This window comes from Stylophora pistillata, chromosome 14 (assembly GCF_964205215.1).
Source record: "Stylophora pistillata chromosome 14, jaStyPist1.2, whole genome shotgun sequence".
NCBI lineage: Eukaryota > Metazoa > Cnidaria > Anthozoa > Scleractinia > Pocilloporidae > Stylophora > Stylophora pistillata.
In genome coordinates, this window is record NC_142532.1 from 3,374,929 (window position 1) to 3,385,200 (window position 10,272).

The window sequence follows — 10,272 nt, forward strand, 5'->3', positions numbered from 1 at the left end:
ATAGACTACGTGTTTAAAATTCAAGATGGCGCCTATAAAAACACCTGTTCACTCAAGCGGAAAAATATCACGAATTAACTGTCGTGGTGGCTTGAAAAATAGTGGGAAAATGTTTGATTTGCTTTATTCGAATTGAAGTGTAAATTTTACTTCGCACACTGCTTAAAGAGAGACATTTTCACCATTATATTTTCACTTTCAAATTAATTTTAGTATGTTCGTTCAGCACTGTTTGTTTTGGTTACCAGACATGACATGTATTGTTCTCGTTGTCAAGTGTCGTATGGCCTGATCAGAAAGTTTTCATTAGCATTTAAAATTACGATAATTATAGTTATGATTCTACTGAGTTTAAGCGTGTTGCGTCAGCATTTGTAAAACATATCTGTTCTCTATCCCAGCTTACCAAACTCCAAACAAATTAAATCTACTGAATTTGAAGAAAAATTTCAAAAAGTAGCTGTGTTCGACAGGTAACACTCGATTCCGCGTGATATTGCTTACGCACGCTAAGGTTCTTGTTCTTTTTTGTTCAGGATATCTACTTCCAAAGAGATTTGAAACGTCTTTTATTCGCGCGAGAGCTCCCTACTTGCACTTTTAGGACCACACATGCATATTGAAAATATTTTCATTTTGCAAACTTCTAACCACAAACAAAAAGATCCAGTTCAAGTTTACTCAGGTGTAACACTACATGCTAATGTTTTTCGCGCACACAAATCTCGTTGCGGAATGACTCGCCAGAGAGATATATATTTACATAACGGACAAAAAAATTGTGATCTTTGGAAAATATTTCTCAAAAAGGATGGTTTTTCTTAATAATGCAATTGAACAATAATGTAATATTGTAACAAAAGTTTCATTTACGGTGTTGCTTTTGACACGATGATTTTAATTATTCAGAAAGGTTATTTTATTCCGATAAACATTGCTGTGTTCACGAAGAAACTATTACCAGGTACCTATTATTAAAACCTGATCGGCAAAATCGGTGCATTCAAAGAAATAGCTGTTCAATTATCAGAACTATTCAATCAGATCAGCTGAGTTTTCATGTTAAATCTCAAAGTTATTTTATCTACAGTTAGTGCTAAATATTCAACTGGTTTTTGCCTCCGGGCAGTTGGGATTCTTAACTGTTCCGTTCGATTTGAATTAATTATTTCAGTTGTTTACTCGGCCCCCACTAGCACTTGTGCTACAAACACTGCCGAGGGTAAAAAGGTATTATTTTCAACTTTGCGTATGGTAGTAATTTTGAAATTGTGCTGGTAAGCGCGCCCAGCCGACTCAGCACCGGGTTTAAAGTTGGCAACAAGAGCACCGTCAGGGACGAATTGCATTTGAAACTGAAACGCTAACAGAAAAGCTGTAACATGGGGCTCTTGTATATAAACTTACACCTTCCTCTACACCTATGAATATTTTTCCCAAAAAGTCAGTGCAAACTTGAGCAATCAAGAACAAATAAAGGTGAATTTTGTAGTGCCAGTTTGTTGTGGCTTTTTGGGGAACTATTGATGCGCATCTGAACTAAGCGGGCATTGGGGTCTATTAGAAACCGAAAAACCGCAAAATACTCGATCAAAACTGAAAACCGCTTGCAATACCGTCCAAACCGATGAATTTGCACATCTCAGTTGTCAAAATCCTAATTAAACTGATCGATCTGATACTTGGTTTCGCGGCTATTCGAGATCAATAGAGGCGTATAACTGCTGCTCAGCTGCAGATTGAACAGAAACAGGAAGCCCACTATGAAAAACCGAAAAAGCACATTGGACTGACCAAATCCGAGTACCCGTCAAAGTTTTTGACGAAAACCGAACACCAAATGCTAAAAACGGAAAACCCAATGAACAACAAAACCTGAAAACCGAAGGTTTTTGGCACAAAAACCGAAAAACCGATCTAGAACATATAGCCAAAACTAAGGGGGGGGGGGGTGGGTGATTTTGAAAAAATTTTCCTGCAAGCGCTTATTGGAAGAAAAAAATTGCATGCAGCCCAAATGTAACAGAAAAAAAAGAAAGAGCATTTACAACGGAAAAAAATATCCTGCATAGCAGACTGCTAGAAAAAAAATTTCTTGATGACCAGAAATCACCCACCCCCCTCAAAAGTTAAATGGTCGGCCCCTTAGAAACTCAAGCAGATTTGCATGTCTTGGTTTTGTAAATTGTTTATGGAACATGTTATTCTCATGTCATCGGCCTGTATTGATATAGTTAATTATCAATCGTTTCATACCCAGCTAATCGGTTATTCTCCTTTCTGTCTGCCAGCCTTGGGATTTACGGATTTGAAGTCGCAACCACTTAATGTGAGGCCGGTAAACGAAAATTTTGGGTCTGGTGTTGTTGTTGTTGTTCATCATCATCATCATAGTTTATTTAATAAAGCAGGTTGAGGGATAGGCAAGACATTACGTCCTGATGTGTTGAGAAGGTCACCCGTATACACAGCACACTTTACTTTCATCTTACTCGCTTGACTCATGATTAACTTGTCTTCTTATCCAACTACACCTAGACGAGTACGAATAACGCCATAGACGAGTACAAATGTCACGCGGTATTTGTACTCGTCTATTGTAGTACCGGTTAAACTGGTTTTCTCGCATCGCGCAAGCGAAGAATTGGATTGTAGTTACGGAAAAAAAAAAGTGACGGACAATTTCAATCATATTTCCGACGACGAAGAGTCTGAATGGCTGGCAAATATAGATCCAAGTTCATTTGATGAATCGAACGAAGAAAAACAGCTTGACGACCAGAAAATTTCTTCATTTAATGAAGAAAATAGAAACAGCACAACAACGCGCCAATTCCGTTCCGCTTCGCATACTTCTGTCACGCACTCCCCGTAAATAAATATCCGCGAAATTCGCCCGCAGAAACAACAGTTTGGCGTGTTTGATAATAAATAACTTATTAGACGTTTTGTTGTGTAGTATCGCTGAGTATTTTTACTCGTTATTTGTATTTTGACTCGCGCTACGGGCTCGTCAAAATACGACACAACTCGTAAAAATACTCAGCGATACTACACAACAACACGTCCAATAAGATTTATTTATTAACCAATTGTGCTTCGTGGAGTACAAATAACGCGCGAGACGAGTACAAATATCACGCGATATTTGTACTCCAGAAATATCCACGAAATTCGCCCGCACTGAAATAACAATTTGGAGTGTTAGATAATAAATCTCTTATTAGACGTTTTGTTGTGTCAGAGTATCGCTGAGTATTTTTACTCGTTGTTTGTATTTTGACTCGCTCTACGGGCACGTCAAAATACGGTACAACTCGTAAAAATACTCAGCGATACTACACAACAAAACTTCTAATAAGACATACGTACGCAAACGGCGATCGAAATCAGTTTCCGAATTCACGCATAAGTTATTTCGAGAGATATCCTTGGTTATGATCTTCACTGAATGTGAGGACGGGTACGAATCGACCGGGAGGTTGAGTTCGAACCGACACAAACTGGTTTCGAGTCGTCTAAATTTAGTTAAATTAAAAGTCTTCAGTGGGTACGAAACGATTGAATACCATCGAAATTCATTGTTATCGCATTAGGTGAACATTCTTTTACCACAGGATGCTCGCGTGGGCAGCCAAAGGATTCCAACTCAGTCTAGTTTCTTTTTATGAGTACCGACGACATGGTACCGCTTATGGAAACTATATCATTGTCATTGAATGCAGGGGGGGAGGAAACTTAAGGGATGGGAACTACGGCTGGGGTCTGCCCCAATCTAGTATCTAGACCTCTCATGGCTAGGTGGTCTACATTTCAGTTACATGATTGGATCTCGGAACAAGATTAAGTCTGCCCCCGAAATCTTGTCCATTCATATGCCAAGTTTCCTAAATCTTACTCTAAGAGGAGCGAGTGGGAGGAAGGTGGAGGTTAGACTTTTTGGAAGCTGGAAATGCAGGGTCACGCAAGCCAGAGCAAAATATTTCAAATTTCCCCGCTCGCGGATAATAATAGATATGATGATCGTATTAAGTCATTGGTCATTTTAATCTAACTAGACTTTTTAAATGCTTTGCACTCCTCGTAGGTACACATAAAAATATCATCGTTGGATGCTATGTACGAGTGTGTGGAAAAATATACATATCTATAAAATTTGGGTTATTTTACAAGTTCCTCCAGCGTCATTATTTACCACGAGACCGACAGCATAGTTGATTATTGAACTTCCAAAGAATTTAAAGAATTTGTACACCAATATGGTCAACTTGTATTGTTCAGGTACACCAATATGGCGGAGTTGACGTCATACGCACATGACCGATTAGAAGCCCGGTTTAGAATATGACGCCATCTGTAGACGTCAAGAACTCTGGTCATAATGTAATGTGCAGAGTTATATGGTAGTGTTCTCTGCTAGTTGACTTTTTGCAAAATCTATGTATTTATTCACACGCAGATTTGTCCTTTCGTGAAGCTTTCATGAACGCTATTGTTTCTTATTTTCAGTTAATGTTGTATCAAGCAACAGATTCGCCATTCTTCAAATTTTTTAAGAGTTCCAAAATCATCTTTACGTCACTGCTAAGAGATGTCACCTCTTTATTCAGGTTCAATACCTGTCTATCTAGTTTTTGAACTGTCTGTTTCGTGTCCGCGAGATCTGTATGGATATCTGTTTCAGATGAGCTCAAAATCAACTCCAATTTTTCTATGGCTTCTTTGGTGCTGCACACATCTTTAAAAATTTCCTCCAGGTTTCTAGTATTTGTATCTTGAGTTTCTAGGCTGTTTTGATCCAACTGTAGCTCCTCTTCGGGAAATCTGTGCTCTACAATTCCTTCCAGCGCCGGAGTTCTTAGACTTAAGTGCGGTTCTGAGAAGCTGGATCGCATTGGGCGAAACAGTTGCCCCTGCTCATCGCTCTCTGGGATCTCTTCCTTTTCAATGCACTCGGTCGAATAAGCCCCAGAAAGACTGGATCGGTGATTAATGTTTGAATAGGACGAGATCAAGAACCTTTGTCCAAAGTCGTCGCCAATCTCTTTGACGGAATTGCATTCAATTGATGAGTCGTCAATTTTCTGGGAGGGATCGCTTTCGAGGTCTCTTTTCGTTATCGATGCTTGAGATGACAGAGTTGATCTAGACATGGACAAGTTTTTCTTCAATAGATTGTCGCTATCTCTGCCACTTAGGCGTCTGAGTTGTTTCTCGGCGATCAGATCTCCAGCATTTCTGAAGAAATTCTCTCCTCTGTCCTCAGAATTATCTGTGTCAAAATTGTCGATTTTCCTTTCTTCACAGCGATCATTTTCATTATCTGGACTTAACTGCCGATTTTCACAGGTTATATCATGCCCATACGTGGCCTCACAATCACACGTGATCGCGGACTCCCGCACAGGTGGTATAAAGTCCTTATAAGGACTGCTTACGTTCGTAACAAGCGGTGCAAATATCGCAGGGGGTTGTATTGCCCCGGAAACTTTCCTCCTCCTTCCTGGTGGTGCTGGTTTCTCATTGAGAGAACTGTTGGAATTGTTTGGCGAGTTAAATTCAGTTAAAGTGCGCCTTAAGCCCCCATTTCGACCACGGTCTGGGCGAGAAGCCGATTGTCCATCTTTAAGGCTTCCGCCATAGGGACTTGGTGCCCTAAAATCAGGAACAGTGCTCTTAAGTTTATTTCGCGGACTATTTGGTATTTCAAATCCACGCGACTGGGTAGAATTTCTGGAGCTTTCAGCAGAATTTTGACGGCTTCCTCGTGTGCCTTCACAATAGGAAGAAAATGAAAATCCTTTGGGTTCTCCATATGGACTGCTTGGACTATCTGCGAAGCTCTCTCTGAATGGGAGCTCAGAAAAACCACTTCTACAACTTCCACGCACACTCTCCACTGGTGAAGTAACCGTACTTTGACCGGAAGTCCTGTCTTGGCTACTGAAGGTTGGTGACAAAATATAACGAGGAGGTCTGGGTATGCTAGACGTAGAATCGAAATTGGTGTAACAATTACCATGACAATCGTCATATAGGCCTCCCGCAGTGTCTTCAATACCGTCGTCATATAAACCTAACAGAGTTTCTCCATTACGGAGATCACTCGAACTGTCGAAAACATCATCGTACAAACCCTTCGTTATATCACCAATACTGTCATTTAAACTGCATGGATTGTCTTTCTCTCTAGTTATTCTTCTTGGATAACAATCGATGTCGTCTTCCTCCGTTATTCTTTTTGGATAATAATTACTAGTGTCTTCGTTCTTTTTATCAGCATTGAGATCTCCGTTTAAGAACGATGTAGAACCGTCGATCCCCTCGCAGCCCAAGGAAAGATGAGTGAAAAAGTTTTGGCTGCATTTTTTTGACAACACAGGCGAATCACTGGCCTGTGAATTGGCATCGATGCATTCATCTTCAGAGAACGAGTGTCGCAAAAGGAGTTTCTCACGTTCATCATTTTCTCCCTCTTCATCAATTTCTTCTATCAAACTGGTCGAATTGTTTGTAACTAGTTTCTTCATTTCGAGGCTCTCGCCTCCATCCTTTTCACCATTTGGTGAATTTGCATCACTTTTCAATGAAAAGTTCTCTTGATCCCACTCAAGACTTGGATCAGTAAACGGTTCACTTGAAGATTTCTCCTCAGGAGAAGAGTCCAATGCATTACTTTTCTTTGAGCCCGTATTTACGTCCACGGCGAGCTGTCGTACAAGTGATCGCGGAGATTGAGGTCTTGACTTTTCGTCCTCAGGGGATGAAACACATAATGGCTGTTTTTCAACGTGATTTGATCGGTTTTTCAATTCCGTCGAGTTATTTTTCATTAGTCCAGTCCATGAATCCGAAAGCTTTAAGTGATTAGGTTTTCTGTACAGATTCAGTTTGTTTCCAGGCCTCCTATTGAACCGTGTTGCGTTGCTAAAGGAATTTTTTGAATGATTGGTGTGGTTCACGTGATTAAACATGCCATCAAGGGAGTTGGTCTCCGTTTCTTCGTCGTCCTCTTCTTCATCTTCTGAAATTGAGTCCAAGCCTCCCCTTCGCCAGATATCTCTCTGTAGGCATTAAACAAGAAATCGCATCATTGTAAAGTCGATGAAGATTCAAAATTACAAGGATCTGTGTCGCACCCAAACACTCAGCTAAAACTTGTACAAGAGTGTTGAACAATGAACTGCAAGGAATTTTCAGCATGATGCGAGACAATTCATGTGGATTAAACGGAGCAAAAGAGTATCAGAAAATTAAGGGAACAGTTATTGTTTAACGCCTGGAATGGGGGCGGTGAGGGGCATGTGGAGGATTTTGGTTGTGTCAAAATAAAATTCACCTGATCCTTTCCTAAGGCTCTGTAGTTTTCTCATGATCCCCCTCATTAGTCCCTCTATAGGGAGAGACTACTCATCTCCACTCCGTTCCCGACGAAAACCATGTGATCCCCTCAAAATTCTCCGACCTCCCCCCGCCCTGTGATAAAGAATGGCTGGTCCTTAAGAATTAGTCTCGAACAAAACGTCAGTGATATTTTTCATTATTAGCACATTTCTTACGCGCAAACCTTTTTCCACCTAAACCCAGATCGATGTCGCTTGACCCGCAACGTAGTTTGCATTTTTGAGCGCTTTTCGATTCAGTGTCGTAAAAAACAAAACCAAAGTAGTTACAACGGCCAATCAGAAGAAAAGAAAATGACCCGAAGAGCCAATGAGAACTCAAAGTTAAAAACAAGTGAACTGCGCAAAGCGCGGGAAAACGCGGGCGATTGGCATCAGTTTTGCATCTGATTGGTCGAGAGAGTGGCGCAAGTCTTCTGGACCAATCACAGATTACTTTCGACACTCAATTGAAAATTGCTCAAAAACCAAAACCAAATCTATCGCAGCATCCGATCAGAACAATTTATTCAATCAAAGGGAGCCAATCAAAACTTAGATCATAATCAAACAAACTGCTTAACAAGCGGGGAAACGTACGCTACTAACTTGCAGTTGGTTTTTAGAAGGAAAAATTTTATTCAACCATTACCTCACTAGCTCCCAGGTCGTACGTAAGCTCAAGATGATCGGAGAACTTAAAAGCGAAGTCTTGGTAAAAGTGCAGAACATTCTGCAAGCGTTCACGCGTGATAAAGTACACGTCACAATACGTCAGGGCCCTGACGTCACCATTAGCTCTCTTGGCGGGAGTTCTCCGTGAAATGTCCTCGCCAAAAACATCTCCTTTTCCTAAATGACGAAAACATGTTGGTAAGAGGGTTATAATCGTGTAGAATTGGCTTGGCTTGTTTCTTTGGTGTGCCTTTTGTTCACAAAGTTCTTAACACTTTGCTAATCGACATTTAGTAGCGTTTTCGTGTATCTACTAGCAGCATTTATGTAAAGCATCGTCACACTTACCCAGAATGGCTGCCACAGATTCTCCTTGTAACACCTCCATTGACCCGTTAGCAATGTAATAAATGGCGTTGATGACATCATTTTGAGCCAAAAGCACCTCGCCTGGCCCAACATAAACGGTACGGACCTGGGGCGAGAGCATTTTAAGACAGCCGCGCGGGGCCTGGTTAAAAGGGCTGAGCTCTAATAGGCCTTTGTACAGATGCATGCACACGTCTGACTGAAGTTCTTCCGGAAACGTGGTGAGAATCTGAGAAGAATCAGCAGAAAATCAAAAAGTACTTTTTTTTTCTCAAAAGAGATATTGAGTTGAAAAAGAGAGTACAAACGTGAACAACGAAAAGCAGAGGCATCAGGCAGCAAGTATAACGGTGCAAAATCCGTGCGAAATAGTAAACGGCGCGATAATTAGCGGCAGAGCGAAAAACGAGAGGTTTGGCTCGGGTCACGTGGACCCAAACTCGACCCAAGCCTCTTTCGTTTCTTCCTACCTCCGCTATAATTTCACCGTTTACCATAGCGCTTCGTTTTACTTGCTATATGTCTGGAACAGGCTAGAAATTGTCAGCTATGCTCTTAATCGCATGAAGATATAACACATGTGATCGACCTTGAAAAACTTATAATCATTATAGCGATTTTGGTTTTGTTGCTTAATTTTAGAAGCAGCATTTATAAAATTAGCTTTGTTTAACACTTTCTGCAATTGAATTTTTACAAAGAAAATAAATTTAAACCAAACTTTTTATCCACACACGAGAATGAAACGAGGATATGACTTGATAACTGCTCTAGGTTTTTTAACATTCTTTACATACCTCGCTGGTATCGACACCTCCGGAAAGAGACCACGTGGTGTGAAAATAATCTTCAAGCCTATTGGCTAAATCTTGATCAATTCTGTGAACTCGGATGAACTGTTTGATTTCGTTCGCGCGGGAATGGTAACGAACTCGATTGGCGTAGAGCTTTTGAATGATAGCGGCTACATTTCCAAATATGGCGGCATGCATCAATGCTGAAAAAAATATAAAGGGGTTATCGTTTATCTATGATTAATTACAGCTGAGGGTTTAAAGTTTTCACGTCGTACGGTGGGCAATCTTAACGCAAAAGAGAAATACAGCCACTACGCGTGGTCTCTAAGTTCACTAGTTTTCAGTCATTCGATTTTAATCCCCATCCAGTTTGTTCAAACCATAAATATATTGCTTTTAGAACTTGAATGCAGTTTTCTGCTCGCGAGGCATCATCGGCTTTTGAATGCTTCTCAGAATGTTAGCTATAACATGCAAACAACATTTCAGTTTTTCTATTGGTTGCGAGCACGTCAATTGCAAACTATAGCGCGTAAGGTTGAAATTGAATGCAAAACGTTGAAAATAAACTGTCTGTTACCTAGAAGCAGTCTAACTTTTTCAAAGACTACAAACTTTGCTCGCCTTACGAACTTGTACGATATCTTAGCCTTTGAAAAAGTTACACGGACTCGTGCGGTGCGTTTTCATTCCAAAATGATTCGAAATAGTATATTATGATTACCTATACAAATAAGTGGATAATTAACCTCCTTCTATTTCACAGGTAGCGCTTGCTCGCGGAAGTCGTATATTCCCGTCTCTCGATTAGTAGTGACGAGAAAAAGACGGGTGGGTAAAGGAAGTAAACAAAGGGAATGTAATCCTTGCTCCTTTCTAACGCTTTTCGTTCCCCACGCTTGCCTCGTTTTCATGATGTATACTATTATACTTACAACTAACCTCCAATTAGCATTGTAACAACAGCAAACACTTTTTCTCCATTCGTATTTGCCGCCACGTTACCAAATCCGACCGTGGTCATACTGGTCAGCGTAAAATACAAAGCG

General features: G+C 40.5%; 1 protein-coding gene across 2 annotated transcripts in view; it reads right to left on the minus strand.

Annotated features, from left to right (window-relative positions):
- Nucleotides 1-4,023: 4,023 nt before the first annotated feature.
- The window catches only part of LOC111330229 (uncharacterized), a 22,176-nt gene continuing 15,927 nt past the window's right edge, over nt 4,024-10,272 (minus strand). For both annotated transcript variants that reach the window (XM_088745299.1, XM_088745298.1), the window contains 5 exons: nt 10,166-10,272; nt 9,224-9,423; nt 8,406-8,655; nt 8,035-8,234; nt 4,024-7,064 (listed from right to left, as the gene is read on the minus strand). The exon at nt 10,166-10,272 is cut by the window's right edge and continues 287 nt beyond it. In XM_088745299.1, coding sequence (XP_088601425.1) covers nt 4,521-7,064; nt 8,035-8,234; nt 8,406-8,655; nt 9,224-9,423; nt 10,166-10,272 — 3,301 coding nt within the window. In that variant the 3' untranslated portion in view covers nt 4,024-4,520. The remainder of the gene's footprint in view (nt 7,065-8,034; nt 8,235-8,405; nt 8,656-9,223; nt 9,424-10,165) is intronic.